General features: G+C 46.5%; 1 protein-coding gene across 3 annotated transcripts in view; it reads right to left on the reverse strand.

The window, feature by feature from the left end:
- Positions 1-1,693: 1,693 nt before the first annotated feature.
- Positions 1,694-20,054, reverse strand: part of GAB3 (GRB2 associated binding protein 3) — a 53,001-nt gene continuing 34,640 nt past the window's right edge. Inside the window, exons 3-10 of one of the 3 annotated variants that reach the window (XM_015860814.3) lie at positions 15,176-15,392; positions 13,840-14,309; positions 11,811-11,863; positions 10,524-10,779; positions 9,532-9,613; positions 8,185-8,287; positions 6,849-6,962; positions 1,694-6,025 (exon numbers count right to left, since the gene is read on the reverse strand). In XM_015860814.3, coding sequence (XP_015716300.2) covers positions 5,909-6,025; positions 6,849-6,962; positions 8,185-8,287; positions 9,532-9,613; positions 10,524-10,779; positions 11,811-11,863; positions 13,840-14,309; positions 15,176-15,392 — 1,412 coding nt within the window. In that variant the 3' untranslated portion in view covers positions 1,694-5,908. Of the gene's footprint in view, positions 6,026-6,848; positions 6,963-8,184; positions 8,288-9,531; positions 9,614-10,523; positions 10,780-11,810; positions 11,867-13,839; positions 14,310-15,175; positions 15,393-20,054 lie in introns of all 3 variants that reach the window. The other 2 variants (XM_015860813.3, XM_085546279.1) reach the window with 2 other exon arrangements.

A 20,054-nucleotide genomic window follows, 5' to 3' on the forward strand; every position in this document is an offset into this window, starting at 1 on the left:
CTGTGGGACCTGCTGTGCCTTTCAGAGGCAGGAGGAGCTCGTGGGGCCCTTTGAGCCTGCTGGTCCTTGGACCAGAATAAATAATAATAATAAATAATAAACCCCAATAAATATGTATTTTCAGGGTTGGGACATTGCTTGCCTTTCTGACAGCAAAGGTTATTGTCCTTATTTGTATTATAGTTGTTTGGGTGCTGCAGGCGTGGGCTGGGGTTCTGCTGTCTGGGATGCCAAAGAGCCCCTGAAGTTGAGCCCTAAAGACTGGGTCTGCTTCATACGGAGAAGCACAAGGCAGAGAGCTCAGGATGATGGGGGAAAAAAAAGGAGCTTAAAAATGCAAAAACCAAAAACATACAAACAAAAAACCTGCAACAGAATAATGCAACGCAGATAATTTTATGAATTAAAGTGTTTGCTTTTAGAAAAGATCTAGACTTTGTTGTAGCCCATGAAATTGAATATTATGAAGCCCATTGTAGCCCATGAAACTGGTTATTCACATACGTTACATTTCTACCCAGTGTGTCATCTATAGGAATGACACTTTGTATGTATATCTGTTTCTCACCACCCAGTTCCTCTTTGCTTTGTCTCCCTGCCCTTCCACTTTACGTGCAGTACTTGCTCGAGCTGTCCCTGTCTCCCAGCTCTTTGCCTGGGAGCTCAGCCGTGCCTCACTGCTCCCTCTGCTTGCACGCGCTCCTTATGCTGAGCACGCAGTTTGGGAAGGATTTCCTTAGCTGGCATTTCCTGATGATTTCTGACTAACTGCAGAGGAAGTCCAACCAAAGAAATGATGAATCTTCATTTTTTTTTTAATTTTTATTTTTTAAAATAACTTTAAAACCCTGACATCTTATTTTTGCACAGCAAACAGGCTGCTTGCTCCCTGCTCGTGGCCTAATCCTTGCAGATAAAACACACACCAAAGCCAAATCCACCTTCTGCTGAGGAGCTCTTGTCCACTTCTGGGAGCAGTATTTGCTGGCTTCAGTCCATCGTGCTTGCCCAGCACTCTTAAGGAAGTAGTTTGTAGCCTGAAAGAATGCTCCCTCAGATCTCATCTCTTTCAGAAATTAAAGTCCACTCTCAAGAGCTTGCAGCAAAGTTTTTATGCAAGGGAGCATTTCAAGCCTCATCTTCTGGAGGCTTCCTCTCTTGGTCTCTCTTGGTCTACACAAGTGTCAGAGCTGCTTGTTACCATGCCATGTCCGAACAGTGAGTAGGTCTCCCCGTGCTCTGTGATGCCCAGTTGGGGAGGGAAGGGAATCAAAGAAACAAGAGCAGCAATGGCAACATCAGCCACTTCTAGATTGCAGCACAGCCACACGCACTCCCAGTGGCTCAGCTCTTGAGCGAAGTGTGAAGTATGTTTGAATGCAATCCAAAGTGCAACAACAAACACTCATGAGGAAAATACTCAAAGGTTGCATTAACATATAAAACCCTTGGCAAGAGATGCACCAGCAGATCACGGGCAGTACAGGAGTGCAGACAAGGCTGAGTCCCTGCCAGGCAGCTCACAAGGAACAAGCAGAGAGGCATGAGAAACCCAAGAGCATCCTCTTTATGTCCAAACAAGTCACAGCTTAATAAGGGACTGAAAATGGAAAATGAAATGAAAAATGTGGTAAACTCACTGAAAAACGTGGCAAATTTCCCTTTGTTTATCAAAATAATTGAAGATCACAGCTACATTTTATATTAATTTATTAGAAAAGGAAGGATACAGAGTTGAATGTGCAAATATATACAACAAATATCGCAATGGAACATCAGGAAGGGAGAGCTCCTCCCCTCTGTCAATGACTTTCCCCCTGGTAACAGTGATGACTGCTTAATGCTTCCCCACAGATTTACAAATACGAAAAAGTGTAATGCTTCATTAGCACAAGGTGTAAGTTATATTTGAACAAAAAATATTCTGGCTTTGAAACGACAGAAGTCTGCTATTTTGGTGGCTTTCTTTCTTTCTTTTTTTTTTTTTTTATTAACCTGAGCAATTTTTGCGGAACAGGGGAACAAAGGAAAGGCATTGCCCTGTGCTTCATTCTCATCACAGCATCTGATGGTCTTTGAATTACTAAACCACTGAATCACATAAAGTTAATGCAACTCCCAAACCCACACCTATGACGCAAGCGGGACTGAGGAGGGCAGGCTCTGCCCTTGGCAAAGTGAGCTGGTGGGAACCACCCGGCTCAAGTTCAATGGCTGTAGACATTCTCAGGTAAAGTGTTCCTATCCGACTGTAAGGTACTTAATGCCATCTCCTGTAATAAAGGAGTTATAAATGTAAAGAACATTTCAGTCCAAAAAGCAAAAAGAGTCCTGGATCCTGCTATGCTCTTTGCTCACTGCATGATCACTGAACGACTGAAGAACTTCTATATTAAACCCTAATTGTATTAAGGCCTTGGGAATGAGTGCAACTCCCATTAAGAGCTCCTGCTGCCTTCAGGAGAGAAATTCAGAGCAGATAAATTTCTCAATGATTCTGCAGGATTTATTTCAGGCAGGTGTTTTTGTGCCCACTGGCCACAGGCAATGACACTGCTCAGCTTGCTGTCCTCCTTGTCATGCGATCAGCTGCATCTGCAAGCTCCACAGAGCAACACAGCTAAGTAAACAGAGCCCACTCTGCTTGCTTAATGCTCCTCTCCACTTTGAATGTGAACCCCCAGGGATGCTGGAGAAGGGACTACAGGTCCTGAGGTGGGCAATACCAGGTCCCCAGGGGAAAGGAGCTTCACAGAGGGCTGCTGGCTGTCCCATACTCATCACTGCAGAGCCTCCCTCTGCACCAGCTCCCCTGATATCTTAGAAATACAAATAACAAAACAATAGCCCTACAGCAAACAGAAGATGCTACAAGGAGTGTGCCTGGCCTCCTGCCTCTGCTGCGTTTTCAGATATGTCAAAGGCTGATTCTTTTGCCTTTGGCCAAGGAGCAGAATGAACAAAGTACTGGTTCCTTTTCCCTCCAGCATCTCCCCTCCTGCCAGCAGGTTGCAGGGATGCTGTCAGCAGCCACCAGATCCATCACTGACTGACCACAGCAGGGTTGCTGCTCCATATCAGGCTGTCTCCAGTGATGAGGGTGACTGCAACAGAGGGCCTTTGCCATCCTCATGCCATCCTCCTTTTCTTTACCCTCTTTGGGGTATTGCAGAATTTGACTACATGGGAGGGAAAAAACAGCCTCCAGGGAGGACTGTTCTGCTTTTAAACTTCTTTTGTAATTTTTTTTTCCAAACTGTTCCTGTTTGCATGTTGTACTTGCACAAGAATGCATCTCATGGACTCTGGAGATGTCAGACCTTGATTGAGAAGCCTGAACATAACCCCAAACTTAACTTTTAGTTTAAAAGTGAAAGGTACAAACCAGTAAGCTGTGTCTGATGGAGACAAGACAGCACCAGGAGCAGGAAGGAGACACACAGTTTAAGAGGGGACTGGCTGAAGGACAGCCACATCCAAGCTGCACTTTTATGTCTTTTTAAGAAAGCAAAACCAGAAGAGCTTGCTCTTTCATAAACTTCTGATTGACCCAGTAGCCAAGTTTTGTCCACGTTTAAACAGTTTTACAACAAACCACAATAATAAATGTGTCTGTTGTCCTCACTAGCTTGGTATTTTTCCACTTCAGAAGATTTTCTGGCAGCATGAAAAGAAATACTCCAGTAGAACATGAGCTGATTTGCACGCTACCGTAGTTTGAATTGAAGGCTAGCGTGCCATTGCTTTGCAATTTGGGCTCTGCAGAAGCTTAGCATAATTGATCCTGCCCTTTACAGATGCTTTCTGTACTTCACAAGGCTCCTCAGTGTGATGGTCCCCTACCACAATACACACCTCATCTGAGCTCTGTACTGCAGCACGCCTTGCAAGCTCTCAGTGACATTTTATTATCTATACACTTTATGACAGCAGTTTGTTTGAGCAGAAAGGCCGAAGTCCTTGTGAGCATGGCCCTGTGAGCTGTGCTTTCTGCATCCCCTGGAGGTGTGGATCCCCACAGTCCAGTTCCCCTCTCCCACAGCCCCACTTGGGGCATGGCTGTGCAGCACTTGCCTACACTGGGTTTAATTTAGGACCAAAAAGAAAAAAGGGATTTCAGAAACTAATTTTCACACCAGATCTTATGCTGAAAAGCATGGATTCTTTGTGAAACTTTTCTGGACATCAACTTTCATTCTAGAGCTTCGGATGGGGTGGAGAAGAGGGAACATCCTGCAGCATAAATCCAGTTTTCTAAGCATCTCTAACCCAGGACAATTTCTGCCTATGTTGCCAGCTTGCCGCAGGGTCAGTAGAGGTGCTGGCAAATCTCATCGCTCCTGCAAGATGTCACCCAGGTACCCAACTCTGCATTTGATCTATGTAAGCAGCAAGATTTGCTAGCACTTCAGATGTCTTGAGGTAGGAGGAAAGCAGTGTTTCTGCTCTTGAGGCAGCCCCTTCCTACAGGACATGCAACTCAGCCCACCTGGTGAGCCCAGGGGCTGTAGGGAGAGAAGTAAGAAGGTACCTTCAGTGCCAGTAATGTCTGTGGTGATGTTTCCATGGCTACTGCTTGGTCGATCAGCATTTTGAGTAGGTCTGATGATAATGAGGGGGCCAGCAACTTAGCTTTGTCAACAAGGAAATCTTGCATGCTGGCAGGATTAGGCCTCTGTGACCAGTGGGACTTACCTGCATGAGCAAAGATGAAATCCAGTGTGGGTCACTGCACTGCAAACTGCCAGTTCTGCAGTGGCTATGTGCCATCTTAAAATAGATTGCAGCCAAGCTTTTAAAGTTAAATATGTCAAACTATACACATACATGATCCTGAGATAGTGTCCCTAACAAGACCCAAAGTAGATAAGCTTCCTGAACCCAGATGTCCTCATGTGTTGTTGTTTCCTTTTGGCAGGCCTGCTAGCCTCTCACAGACCACGTTGATTTCTTAATTTTCCATATTTTGGGGTGAGCCTGATGAAACAATCAGTTTGATGGCTGCTACCAGCAATTCCAATCGCATTTCTTCTGCAGTTTGAATGAAAGCATTCTTGATCCTTTGCCAGGTCTCCCAAGACTTGTAGAAACAGGCTCACAGCTTCCCTTTCTATTTTTCAGCCAACTGAGAGCTGTGTGTCAGCAGCCTCCTGCTAGAGGAGCAGCTGTGCTGTGCTGAGGACACTCCTCAAGATACGGAGAAAACATCAGTAGTAATCAGAGTGAGAGGTGACAAGGATAAGCCACAGCAGAGAGAAACCTAACACGATGGTCATCAACCAGAGAGGGTCAATGCCCACACATCCCAGTCCCATCAGTACACAGTCTTGTTTTGAGCTTCTGACAGCATCAGCTCAGAGTCAGACCTTTTAAACACAGGGGTAAAATATTTTCCAAAATTCTCTTTGCTATACATTTAAAAAGTTCTTTTTACTGTTTCAGTATTTTAGCCCTTAGTTGATTAGTCGTCGATACCTGTCAGATGCTTGCTGCCACAGGCAGCCTGAACAACCACAGTGTTTGTAAAGAGTGTAAAAAAAACAGCAACTAGGAATTATACAACAGAGGGAAAAGGCAGGACCAACTAGATTAATGCAACTTGTAGTGGATTTGTTAACGTTAAGTGTCTGACTTGTCCCAAAATCATGCCAGAAATGGTACCATGTAGCTTACCAGTAAGGGCAGTAATAAGAGTAATGCATTACTTTAAACATCAGTGAAGCACTCACTCATTCAACATACTATTTCCAGATGAAATCAAAGATTTCCAGTAAAAATGCCACTCCTCCAGAGACTGCAAGCATAGTGCAGCTTCTTCACTCTCTCTGCCTTTGAACCCTGTGATAGCTGCTTCATTGACATCATGGTTCCAGTGCAAAAAAAACCTCCTCCAGATCCCAATCTTCCTTTAAACTTTTGATTGCCTCTCATCTGTCCATTCCTGCTTAGTGTTCTGTAAAGCCTGAGTCTTCTGTTCATCTACCTGGACATAGTCCACTCTCTGCTCCTCAGAAAGAAACGGTTTCTGTGAGAGATGAGGGAGAAAAACATCACATTCATTTTAGGGCAGAAAGGGATCCCAGCTCGATTTTCTGCTATCCCTTATTCTCTTGATTGCTTCACTTCACCCTGAAGCTCACAGTAACATGAGCTGACAAAAGCATTGCTTTACAGCCTGCTTGAGCTACAGTCAACCATTGGCCACCTTATTGCTCAGCCCAGCATGCGAGTGAGGGAAATGGCTGTCCTGGCTGTTTCAATGCAGATTACCATCCTTGTCAAGCAAGCAGTCCTGCTGCTGGGATAACCCGCATGCACTTTAACCAGTGGGACGGTCACATCTAAAAAGGCTTTGGTGTCCCTGTCTTTTGCCTCCAGCAGTGCTAGTTGATAGGGAAAATGACCTATGGGACAGAAAACTTCCCAAACACACAGTATTCTCTGCTTGCAGTGGTACCTGCTCACCACCTGGGCAGGCTGTAAACTTTCTGGAGCAAGGATTGCATTTTCTCAGCATTGCTAAAGAAATTAAAATGTTTTTGGAGATGCAAGAATAAGGATGCACATTTTACTATGTTGCGAGAGATGGTACAGTTTTACCTGGTGAGTGTATCATGGGCTGTAAACTTGTTACTGCAAAGAGATTTGGGGGAAAACTAGCAGGAAAGGATTTGTAGAGACACAGTGAAAATGGGAGAGCATGCAGAGATCCTGCAAGCACCAAACAAACTTGCCCACAAGCCCTCACTGCTGCACATCCCTAGGGTACCTAGCGAGCTCTGGATCCTGTTTTCCTCCCAGTAGATACATAGTGAGGAGGTTTGGGGTTCTTTGCAGAGGACTCATACCTTCTGTACAGGGGATGGGGAAGCAGAATTAAAATCCAATGCTAAGTAATCAAGGTTAGATTTCCTTGTCCATGGAAAAGCACCACTGTATGGAGATGTTGCCTGTCTGTGCTCCTGTTAGGAAAGAAGAGAAACTTTTAATGCTCTTAAAGTGTGATCCCAGGAGGAAGCAGGACAGCTTTGGAAGCAGAGGCTCTCTCAACAGCACGAATGAGGACAGCCAGCACCCACAGGGCGGTCTGTGCCAAAGGTGCATTTGGTGACTAACTGTAGGGTAGTGCTGATTAGCTGTCACATGCCATAAGGGAATGGAGAGTGCCTTTTCCTCCTGGTAATTATAGCAAAACAAGCAAACCATGCTGAATCTCATTCTGATTTAGACAGTTTTCTTAGGAAGGAGCTCAGCTTCTCACCCCAAGACCCTGGAAGGCTCAGATTTGCAGGGGTGCCAGCTGAACCCTCATGGGGGTAACTCATCCAAATCTAGCAACTGAGAGGGACAGGGAATTAACAGATGATCGCAAAGACATGGAGAGTTTTAACTGACTGGAAAAATCAAAAGGGGAGCAGTTACACCTGGAACTGTCCTTTTGAGCAGGTTTTGATCTAGTAAAGATGTGGGTTAAAATTTGAGACGATTGTCTATAGATTCTGTGATCAGTTCTGCAATGTATTTAAATAGCCATTGCTGGTGGGCTTCAGCTCTGGAGACAAATGTGCAGACAGTGGCTCAGAATGAGGGATTTGAGATGAATTTCTATCCAAAACTCAAAGGAAACTGAGGTTCTGGTCTTTTGCAAGATATGGCTGGAGAGTGAATGAAGAAAAGGAAGCCACAAAGCCAGATGTTCTTCTCTCGTGGGATGGGAAGTGGGGTTAGTGCCACCAGCCAAAGCAGAAGCAATAGGACGCTGTAATGGGTGTTCTGTTTCTGCACAATATTTGGTGTGTTTCTTTAGGAAGCGCGCTAACGGCTTTCTGTCATTTCCTTGGAGATTTTGCAGGGCACACTTTTGAAAGGTGAAAAGATTTCATTTGCCTTCGCCTTAATGAGTTCTCATGTAAATATGGCTGATCCCTGTGATCTCTTGGAACTGCTCAGCAACATTCGTGGGCGAACAGCTGAGTTCTGCAGAGCAGAAGAAGGGCTCCCCTTATCTCTCTGTAAATTGGTCCCACTGTCTTTGGTTTAAAACCATTTCATCATTTTTGTTAAAACAGAAGGCAAAGGACAAACCTCCTCAACATTTTTTCTTAGAAAACAAACTTCTACATTCTCTATCAATGTGACAGAACAGAATAAAGCAAAGGATGGCTGTGTGAAAATGAAGATTACCATATGAATGTAACTTTCTTCCTCTTCTCCGGAAACTGAATTGGCAAATATTCTTGCTGAATTAATACCGTCTCTTTCTGGTGAGATAAAGCTCATTCGATTGCTATGAAGAAAAACACAGGAGAGGTTAAGGAAGCATCTTACAGATGCTCTGAAATGAAGCCAAAGCCTGACACAGTCCATATGGTGAATAAACTCACACTAATGCTGCAGCCTTTATGGAAAGGATGTCCAAAAATATTCCTTAGTTCTAGAAAAAGTGTTAGAATCTTGTAAGTGTCTTATTTTATTTATTTTGTTTTATTTTTCCTTTTTATGAACATTTACCACCTCTGTTATGACAGAAAGCATAAAATATTGTAGTCGTTCTCCATCAGGGGGCACAAAGAACATTCATTTGGGTAACAAGTGCCAGTGGGGCAGTTTGTTGTGCGGGTACCCGCTTCTTGGAGATTAACACAAATTAATTAGCTACTGGAGGGGAATGCAGAGGGACTTGGCTGGCTCTGAACACCATGTAAACACATGCTGTCTGTGTGTAGAGATGGCTACAGCTCAGCCCTTGTTCAGGGAAATCTCTTCCACTAACACTGCAGTCAGGAGTATATCATGAGTGAATTATTGCAGGCTGGCACAATGGGGTTAGTTACTAGGAAACTGGATGGCTACTTCGTGCAGCATGAACAGTGTAATTCCTTCTGCTTTATTAGTTCCGGACATAGTTCTTTTTTAGTTTTGTTAATGCAAAACATGCAAACTCCCTCTGAGCTCGTTATCCTTCAGGACTCTGCACTGTGTCAGCACTCATTAACTGTGGCTCTCCAGCAGGGATACTGGGAAGGGAGGCTACTGGCTACCCTTCAGACAGCCTGCGGCAGGCAGATGAGGGGTTACCAGCTTGCAAGGGTTGGGCTGGAGAGGGATCAGTACGGCCAGGCTTTCCCCCAGGCATCTCGCTGTGACTTCCCCTGCTCATGAATTCACTGAAGTTGAAGTTTAGCCATCACAACAAGCACTCCAGAGCACAGGTTAGCCCTGGTCTTTTCTGAAGGAACCATCAAAAGATACTGAGTTTTGAGTAAACGCTTATCTGCAAGATACCCAGCCCACATCCCTGCTGGTAGCAATGCATGTTGCTCAGCTCACTGGAGCTACCTGTCTTGACAGGAAGCATTGACTTTTAGAGACAGCAAAAGCCTGGGGGATGTTGGAAGGAACCCTGTGGAATTCTGGTTTGTGGACTTTGCCAGGAAACCGTATCTCGTGGAATGTGATCAGTTATTTTTAATTCCATTCCACAGTGTTAATGCTTGAAAGATTGGAACAGTGGGTTTCTTGTTGACTTACTAAGGCACAGTCCACATCCTGGTCACGGCAGCATGTTCTCGGATTGTGGAGAGGTTTCTCAAGTCCAAAGGTGGTGGCCGTGCTACAAAGAGATATAGAAGAAGCTACATTTGCAAGAGCAAAACTTGGGAAAAGCATGGGCTGATTAGGAAAATGCAGGTTTTTAATAACTGTAAGAAACAGAGTATTTAACAAAACCTAACTGATAGAAATCAGTAACAGATGACTGCTTCAGTCAGTGCAGGAAAGCAAAGTCCCTCATTAACCCAAAACCAACAGAATCAGTACAACAGACATTAGGAAAACAAATGCCCTACAAGACCTCTGTCCTTGCCTCAGCACGTGCTGCCTGCAAGGAGAGACCAGTTCACTTTCAGGTCCAGGCTTTGGGCTCTCCTCTGAACCCAAAGGTGCTACATGTGGAGAGGACCACAGCTCACACTAGGGTACCTTTGCCACTCAGTTCTCAAAACCCTCTAAGAAAGGAGATGAGCTTGCTCCACTTTCTGGCAGCGCTCTGAATTTCTCTTCCCGCTTCATGTAGCATTTCCTCAACAAATTTCTGAGTAGCTCTGTGGCTCTGTAGCCCAAAGTGCTTAAACACAGACTTGGCTTCAGCAATTTCTTCACTGCAGAGCTAAATTTTGTCCCCAGTATATCCTCTGAAAATGCAACTCAAATTCTGGAAATGCCGTGAGAGGCATGAAGGAAAATTTAAGTAAAATTTAACCAACAGACCACATCAGGTGTGAGGTGTTTGAGAGCCTGGATGTCCTGCTCCTGGGAGACAGGGGAGCTGGTGAGCCAGAAGGATGCTTGGTTTAGCCTCCTGTCTCCCAAACTACACCCATGTGGCCATTTGCAGAGTTGATCCAAACTCCTGCACTATACTAACACACATGAAATGTACCAGGGCCACTCCCAGAGGAGGCCACCGGTGTCCCCTCCACCAGGCCACTTGCCTAGAGGTTGCTTATTAGATCTGGCCTTACATTTCCTGCGAGGCTTGAGGTCTCGGTTCACCGGGGGCGGCTCCAGGTCAGAGGGCAGCTCAGGTAAGGGGCTGGTGACTTTTTCAGTGCTGACTACAGGGAAGGTGAAGGTTGCAGAGCTGGGGCTCATGGGGATGTAGCCATCAGGGGAGCAGTCAGGGCCAGGTGCTGAGGGAGAGGTGCTGGGACGCATGGGCACGTAGTTGTCTTCTGCTCCATCCACAGACGTTGAGTAGAGTGGGGAGAAGAGGCAGGGCTTTGGTGGTGAGAGAAAGGAGAGAGAAATGGTGGTGAACAAACAGCTTGCTCTGAGCAAGAAGACTTAGTGAGACCTCATTAAGGAGCGTGAGCTGGAAGGACAGGAGAAACACACAAGTTTGGATACTCATGCTAGATGTGCAGGAGCCCACAGCTGAGCTCAGCCACTCACTGCTGGGAAGTAAGACCAAATTTATGGGTAAATGCAGTAGGTTAAATGCTCTGACTTCAGCAAGGCTGCATTTGCCCCCTCCAGCAGCAATTCCGTCTTATGATATGAAGGAGGCCCTTTTATATGAAAACATCCAAAAGGAGAACACCTAATCAACTAGATTTTGGCAAATGTAGGAGCTAAGAGAGCAGAGGTGCAGGCACACGAGTTATTTCTGTCAGCTGAAAACAAACACTCGTTCATTTCAGGCAGGTTGGTACTGCCTGAGCATTGAGGAGAGAGGACCATCAACCCTGCAAGCTTTCAAAGGGGAGGTAGGCATCAGCTGCACACCATACCCTGCAGATGAGCAGCAAAGGAGTTCCCACTCAGAAAACAGTGTTCAGTGCCAGGCAGAAGGCTGGCTGCATGATGCCTAATGGTGCTACACATAACCCACATCTGTCAAAAGCTGAGCCAGCAGCTTTGGGCTGGCAGAGTTCCGAACTGTGGGGGCTCTGAGGCAGAGACTTCCCTATATCCTGAGAAGAGATGTCCCTCGGGATCAGGAAACAGAAGGCTTCTTTAGACCTCTTTCTTTTTTCAAGAGAAAAGTAGTTTTCTCAGGTGCTTGTAGTCAACAGGTTCATTCTAGAGGTTATCCCTGTCCTTCACAGCAGACTTGCCTTTGTCTGCTTTAAAATCAGGGTGTTCATGTTGTGACCTTCCCCTCTCCTTGGATACAAGGAAGTGACACAGAAACTGTCCAAAGCCAAAGGGTTTCCTCCATTTTTTTGCAGGAGAGAAGTGGCTGTCTATAGGGATGTGAAATAACTCACATTCATGCACCTGTGTTTAAATTTATGCCGAGAACTTACCAAATTCAAGCTAAGTCTCTTGTCCCGACTTCTTAAAGAACTGCCTTCCATGTCTGCTGCAAGGGAGAAAAGAGATTAAAATTGTGGCAAGCCAGAGCAACCTCAAGGAGATCATTCTGGAGTAAAGCATATGGCCTTAAAATAACCATGGCTAGTGACAAGTAGTTTGCTGGGGAGAAAGGCTGGTGTGCAAAGCAAGCAACCAAGCAGACCAACGCTTAAACTCAACACCTGCTCTGATCCCTCTAATGCCCATCTATCATACAACAGTCATTATACCAAAAGGAACTGGAGGGAAAATTATTCTGTTATTGTTCAGAAAGCCACCTAAGTGCCTAGGGCATGAGGTGCCAGAGAAGCATGTGCTGTACTGAAGGTACACTAAATAATGGAAGACTGGTACACTTTATTTTCAAGAAGGACAGAAAATAGAAACAGGGAGATCTGGAGGAAACAGAACTGCTGTCACTCCTACCTACCACGTGTGTTTGAATATGTACACACATATATATGCGCATACAGGCATATATATAGTTCTACCTACACCTATACAACTACCATCTTACTTTGGAAAATAATTTTCTGTGCAGAAAACCATTTCTCTGTGCTCTACAGAGACCCTGAGCGGGAGCATCACAACCCTGCACCCTTTCCTGGCCCAGGAGCCATCAGTGCTGCACTGCAGTGGGGTGTGGGGCAACGCCAACGGCAGCAGAATTGCTAAGCAGGAAGGTTAGTGTGGGCACAGATGGATTTGGATCAGCAGGAACTGACTGTATTTACTTATTTTGGCCAAAAGGCATTCAGGCACCAGTAGGTGCCACAGTATAGGTGCTTTGCCTGCACACACTGCCTTCATAGTAGGTTGACTAATAGCAGCTCAGCATTTACAGGTTACCAAGCACAAACAAACTAAACTGCAGGAGCCCATAAGGAGCAGCTGCTTTCTCCCTGTTTCTTTCTCAGATCCTCCTCTGTAAAGCACGTTTGACTTCAGAATTTAACCTTTCAAATAGTTTCAGCTGCACTCAAGAGAACTTATTAATTCATTGCTGCCCCCTGTCAGGCAGAGATAACCTTGCAGCATGGTAGCAGAACATGACATTTGGGCACTTAATCCTCTTAAGAGCATTTCAGCATAAATTGTGATGAGAGAACATTAACCATCTCAAGCACGCTGCTGGTGTTGGAGTGGTGTATACATGGAAGCAGAAGTTTTTCAGAGAGCAAGCAGACGAAACAGATAATGAAGAACAACATTTCCACTGATGGGTGTTTCTGCAAAAACCTTCCAAGAATTGTTTGTACGTTGATAAACAGCCTGGGGCAGAGGTCTCCTTGCTCTAATGTGTGAGCTCCAAGGGTGAGATCTAGCAGCCCCAGACACTGAATGCACTGGATTAGATGATCCTAGTGGTCTTTTCCAAACTTAATGACTCCTACAGGGAGCTGGAGGACACTCATCCATAAAGCCCTGTATTTGCTTTGTCATCCAAAAAGACATGTCCCTCTAAAATAAGTGATGCTTTCCAGCTAGGTATTTCAGCTGCTTCTCTTTGTTCTGTGGCTCCATAGAATAAAATTCTCATATACTGTGTGTGCTGGACTTTGACATCCGTATGTTCTGGATTTCCAACCATTATTTGGTGGAAATGCACCTCACCTTGAAGCTGAGCTTGCTTTGCAGCAGTCTAGCTCTGCAGTAGGTTTTCAGGCTAGCTAAAAAGAAATGCAAGGACAGAGGGGATTTGCTAAAGGACACAGAGACCCTGGTTCAGCCAGGATTACATCCCACCCCCAGCACCTCCCCGGCTTCCTGTTCTTTAAGCATGTGGAAAGACTGCTGCTTTTACTGAGATGACTCTGTGTGGAGCAGCACAGCCACAAAGACACTTCACCTGTACAAGCCCACAGTTTGACCTTCAGAGGCAGAAAGAGGGACAAGAAAGGAATGCACTAGTAGATAGGTCAGAACACTGCTTGCAGACCGGTTTGGAACAAGCCCTTTGGGACACAGTTTTGCACTCACCTTTCCAGTTCCTCATGTTGTCTAGGCTGGACAGGGAGATCCTCCTGGGCACCAGTGCCACTGGGGCGCGGCAGTTCCCTGCATGGCCATTCTGTAGCACCCCACTGCTTGCCTCATCCCCTCGCCTGTCCGAGAAGTGGGTGGGCTTGGGGGGCCGTGGTGGGGGCGTGTTGGAGAGCACATCCAGCTGGCTCACACCATAGGGCAGTGTGCTTTGGCTCTTCTCCATTGGAAAAGTTGGCGTCAGTGGTGTCCCCAGCAGTGGAGAGGAGGACAAGTCGCTGGCTGTCCCACTCATGTCCGTGCTCCTGGGCACCACACCAGGGTTTGCCAGTTGTGCACCATCTTGGTGCGTGGTGCTGGATGGCTGCATGAGGTACAAGGAGGGCTGGGACTGTAGAGAGTCGATGAAAACATCATCTGATGAGGTCTGCTCCAGTGATCTATCTGAGTTGGACCAGCTGTCACACCTGCATGGGGCATAGAGCAGGACCAGCATTGCATTTTCTCCTGATTGCAACTGGGTGAATGCATGAGTGTGCAGACCTGGGGGAGCAATCCACTGAGAGCAGCTACACGGGCTGCTTTTCACTCCCAGTTGGAAAATGTCCACCAATCCCTTAATGCCATTTTCTTTCTGCCTGAGCTCAGCCAAGTGCAGGCCCCATCCTTGCCTCCCAGGGATGCTCATCTGCCAGCCCAGGGCTTCAATCCCCTGCATTAGCAGTGAAGTGACCGAGCCCTCAGTGTATGTGAGAAGCACTCATGCCACCACTCCTTAAGTTTCAATCTTTATGCTGCAGAATTCACTAAATACTTATGTCTACAAAGTCTGGTTCCCAGGCAATGGGAGAAGCGGCTCCCAGAGCAAGACATCTGTCATGTTTCAGGAACCCAAGTTAAAAACCAGAGGAACTTTCAGAGAAGGAAGGGGAGGAGCGAGAGCACTGCTCTGCTGAGACTTCACCCTTTCTTTTCTTCTGAGTGACACTGCAGGGCAAAAAGCACAGTTTGATCCAAAATCTATCTCTTCCCTACAGCCATGGAATGCCCCTGAGCTGGGGCATGGGGCCCTTTGTGAAGCACCTTTTGCAGCAGCAGGCAGAAAGAGCACTTGGAGGAAAATTGCATGGGCCAGGACCAACAGCTGATGCTTGACTGCTCACATTCGTTATAAAAAGACCTTGTAAACTGGATTGGGCTGATGGCCCCTTGTTGGTCTCAAAAGCCTCCCTGGAGCTATAGGACTCAGGGACCAGTTTGCCCTCATCCCCCAGAGCATCACTGGGTAGGCATTGTGTGGCTGCAGCCTGATACGTGCACAGACCCCAGTTACCTGTTATGGCTGAGCTTGCCAGACTCGCAGTTGGAGAGGAAGAGGTAGTCGGGGAGGAAGACCGACTCCGACTCACTAGGGGTCTCCTCTGCAGCAGAAGCATCGGTGGCAGTGTGGTCAACTGAGAAGGAGGGATCAGCGATGCGGGATGTGTGGGTGGAGGCAGCTGGCGAAGGCTGTGGGGACGAGGTGGTGTGGGACAGGCTTTCCACTGAACCTGCAAGGGGAAGCAACAGCCCTGGTGAGTGGCAGCAGGGTGAGGTGATAAGCGATCATAGGGAGCATGCCTCTGTGGGCCAGATCCTGCACTGCACTGCAAGATCCCCAGCAAGTCAACCCAGCCCTCAGCACAGCGAGAGCCTGCACACAGCTCAGCTTTGCGGTCACTCCTCTGCCCCAGGGTCACCAACGAGGAAGTAGGCTGCCTGGTAACACTGAGACCTCCGCATGGGCCTTCAAGCACCTTCCTCCTCTAAGCCAAAAGAATCAGGAGAAAGTGGTGCTTTCCCTTTAAAGTGGGTAGAGAGTCATCTTTTTCCTTGCCCATCAGCACTGGCTTGCTGCTACTTCCCCCTGCTTACTTGGAGGTATGGCATAGCAGTGAATCTCAGGTTGCAAAGTACTAATGCACATGCTTAAATTCAAGCTTATTGAACAAAACATTTGCATAATTTTAGGCAGGTGTTCACAGCAATGTGACTTCAGCAGCCCTCTTCGCTCCGGTGATCATCTGAAAGGCACTGCTATTGCGAGTTTTCATGCTTGTGCAGCAGGGCTGACAGCTGAAGCCTTCCCAGCTGAAAAATAACTTTTCTCTTTTTCATTCTGCTGGCTCAGGCAGTAACTCAGCTTGCAGATATTGGACTTGGAGCTGTCTTGCAAGCTGAATGTGATCAAATATGCATCAGGCATATACTCCATAGAGACCTCAGCAAAGCATGTTCACGTCATCATCTGACCACAAATTTAAAAAAAAATAAAAAAACCCACAATGTACAAGAAAAATTAATGACATTCTGGATTATTGATACACAGAATGAACAGGCCTGAGCTCCATCTGGTACTTGCAGAGTTTAGCCTCAGATTATCCCATCAGGAAAGGCTGCGGGCTGCACAACACATGGCAGATCTACACCATCCCCATCCTTCCAGCTTGCTGTGTGGCTGCTCTTTTCTTGTCTTCAGGGGCTTGGAAACCCACAGCCAGCTCCCAACAGATCGTCCCCTTCCCTGCCAGCTCTGCTGGTAACTGAACCAGTGGGCACTAAAGTGGCAGCAGCTGGGGGGAATAAATTATGCATGCCCATTTTCTAGAGAGCAGGCAGAGAATTAGTTTGGTGCCTGGCTCCCTCTTTGCCAGTATGACAGAAGATGGCTTCATCTGCCAAAGAAGTTGTTCTGGTGGGTACTAGCCCCAAATTTTCTGCCCTGTATGGACAAAGATGCTGCAAAGGATGCTCTGCCCATCAATGCAGAGCCTCTGTTTGAAATAGTAGGAGGGAAAAGCCTTTTGTTTCAGGCCTCAGCCCCAAAATGGTCATTAAGCAATGGCAGCATGAGCACACAATTAAAGTGTGTGTGTGGGGGGGGGGGGGATCCCTGTGTGCAGCATCCCCCACACCAGGCTGCATGGAGGTGGAAACACTGCAAGGGCTGACATGAAAGAGCAGCCTTGAGGAGCACTGGGAGGGATTTCCTCTCACAGAGGAGGCCTGGGAGGAGTTGTCACACTTCCCCTTGACTCCACTCAAGAGCCAGGCACTTCTCTGCTGGCTTTCTATGGCAGTAGAGGGGGGAAATAAAGCGGTGATCTTAAGGGGAATGCATTTCTGCAAGGAGAGAATGATCCTGTGGGGAACAGATCTGTTTTCCCATGCTGCCAGCATGCTGCTTTGGCTGGCTGAAAGTCCCCAGAGTGGCTGCAGCAAGGTGCTTGTGAATCAAACCAGCCCCATGTCCTGGCAGGGTTAAAAAGAAGCAAAGAAACCATCAGAGAGGAGAAGGAAGGGAGAAGGTCCCAGCTATGTGCAAATATGTGTGCAAGCAAGAGAGACCAGAGCCATAGAGAGGTGAGAGAGCAGTCAGTTGTGTGGAAGAGCAGAAATGCTACCATCCAAGCACCAGCGGCCCAGGGGAACGTGGAGTAAACAATTGCTTCAGAGGATAATGCCGACTGGACATCAGGCCCCAGTGTGGTCCTGGGTGCTGTGCGAGAAGGCAGAGCAACTGGAGATCAGTAGGGATCATAAGGATTGCACAGGGAAGGAGGCAAGGCATTCACATGGGCTGTAGAGCAACACCTGAAGTCCATGGAAGAAATGAAGAGGGAATCCAAGATAAAATGTCCTTCTAGAGCTTAGGAGCTGCCTGCCAAAGCGTGGCCTTGGGGAGCTCTTCATGCACAGCTATAAAGCAAGGCCTCTTAATGACAATGAAATGAAAACCAACTTTCTCCTATCAGAAGCTGCTATCCTGCATTGCATTCATCCATTTCAGTATGCATATGAGATGTCAGGTAACCACGGAGTTCCCTGGCTACCTCATCTCATTCCAAACCATGAAGTGGGGGCTCCTCCTTCTGCAGTGACTCCCCAGATGTGCCAGCCTCACATTGCATCCAGCAGAGTGCTGTGGGGTGAGGGCGGCTGCTGGCCTGTATGCCTGCTGCCTACCCAGGTGCTTCCTGACAGCTGCTGAAGCTCATGCTTCCTCTCCACTGGCTCATGTTGACTAAAAGGTTTTCCTGGTGGGGCCAGCAGAGGTTTTGATAGCTTTGGGCTGGATCTGGCTGCTTAAATGCCAAACCAGAGGCCTCTAGTGAGGAGGGCCTGACTCTAAGTCTGGCTTCCCTGCTGCTGGAAGGGCTGAGAACTGGGTGGTGTTTGGGGCTGAGTCACTGCCCACACCCTGCTGCACTCTGCATTAAGCAGAGAAAGCATTAGGTTTGGGATTGGCCTCAGAGTCAGTCTCAGAGCAGATTTTGAGGAAGATGAGAGGATTGAGAGTGACTGATTTCATAATATAATACTGGTTTTGAGAGTCATTTTAATACACTGAACAGCTTATTAAAATTAGGATGTGCAATGGATGTGTCTTTCTTCCGATGATTCATTTTAGGGACTATTATTTTTTGTAACAGCAGCATTCATGTTAAAAAAAGTATGTGGCATTTAATAGATCTTTTCTCTTCTTATGTTAATTTTTAAGGGTAATTTGTTTGAACCTACAGCCTTTTGGGGGATTAAGGTGCTTCCAAAAAAAAAAATGGAGCAATTATCTATTTGAGATGTACTGTGCAACCTGTGGAACTGTGCAAACTTAAATCAGAGGACAGGAATAGGATCTGAACGTGCCCTGTGGCCTGACTTGAACACACCCCAGACCCAACCACATCAACAGGAGCTGCAGGGTAAATTAGCTGTTTGCCACTAGAGATATGGAGGCGCATGGCTGGAAGCTTCACTGTGCTGTCTGTAATGCAGGATGCAGGTTTAGATGCCATACTTTATAATGACCCAAGCAAATGCTCTGCACTGTGGGGGATATTTGCCTCGAGGAACAGAGCAGAAAGCCGAGATGCCAGTTTTCTGGACTGCCAGAGCAAAGGCTGTCACTTCTGGTCCATCAACATCTACATTGGTGGTCTTCACTGGGAGAGAAATAATACAGTGTGATATTGCCAGTACTGCCCACGTGCAACCATTGTGCAGGGAATGTTTTGCTCTACCAGAATAACAATAAAGTTTTCCAGCAAAAAAACATCTATTCCAGATACAGCCTTAGCTCCCCTGCCACAGATTGTATCTCCCTGTGCATATCCTCAGTGCTGTGCCAGAAATCTGAATGAACATCTGAGAGATGAAGAAATAAATTTGTTTTCTTTATTTTGCATGAGAAGACTTGACATCATTTCAGACTAATTGGTAAAAATTATATCCCACATAATTCTGCAGCAAAAGCAGCAACACAAGGACAACATCTTAGTTTCAGCAAGGACAGATGAGTAGGAAGTGGATTCCTTATTGGTCCCTGGTTACCCTCATGCATGGAAGGACTATTGCCTGCTATCACAAAAGGCCACTAGCCCAAATTTGCAAGTTCTACTGGCACAAAATGATTTCCTCGAGGTCTCTAGGATGAATGCAAAGACAACAAACATCAGTTTATAACAGGAATGCTGCAGAGCTCACTCCCATTTCCCCTCAGAATAAACTACTGAAAAAGTTATTAAAGAAGGCCAGAAACTGGAAAAGGTTACAGTAAAACATCTCATGGCCTTTTGTTTCCTCTTGCTACTAGGTAGTGTATGTCCATGCAGCAACTGCAGTCACCAGGATTAGCACGTGGACCTTGGCAAGACAGTCTGCTCAGCCGTGCTGTGACACCCCTAAACATATTGCTGCCCTTTGTGTTATCTTGGATGGGGCCAGGTCACTCCATCACCACCCTTTTCAGCTCTTCTGCTAGCTTTTATCACCGCAAAGGACTTTATTGTGACTCACTTCCTACAAAGCTCTCAAATTGCTGCTGTATCTGCCCCTTGGAAATGTCAAGGGAAAGACAGATTGTTGTTATCTGAGCCCAGTTTTCTCATTTGGAAGGCAGGTTAATGATGACATAGGTCCCGGCTTTAATTACTGGCTAGATCCATCTTGGAGTGGTTAACCCCTGGAAGCATTCCAAGAAACTCACCCTACTGCCTACACACAGGCACAAGACCTGGCAGAACAAGCTGGCTTGGTGCTGCATAGTAGGAACATCTCTTCAATCTAAGCATATTCTCCCAATGCTTTTCTGTCCTCTGCCTTTGCTTTATTTTTCTTCTCATTACTAGGCAAAGATAAATCAATGACAAAAATACGGAGCTATATGTACATAT

This window comes from Coturnix japonica, chromosome 4 (genome assembly GCF_054131305.1).
Source record: "Coturnix japonica strain WE chromosome 4, WE-NBRP24, whole genome shotgun sequence".
NCBI classification, from domain to species: domain Eukaryota; kingdom Metazoa; phylum Chordata; class Aves; order Galliformes; family Phasianidae; genus Coturnix; species Coturnix japonica.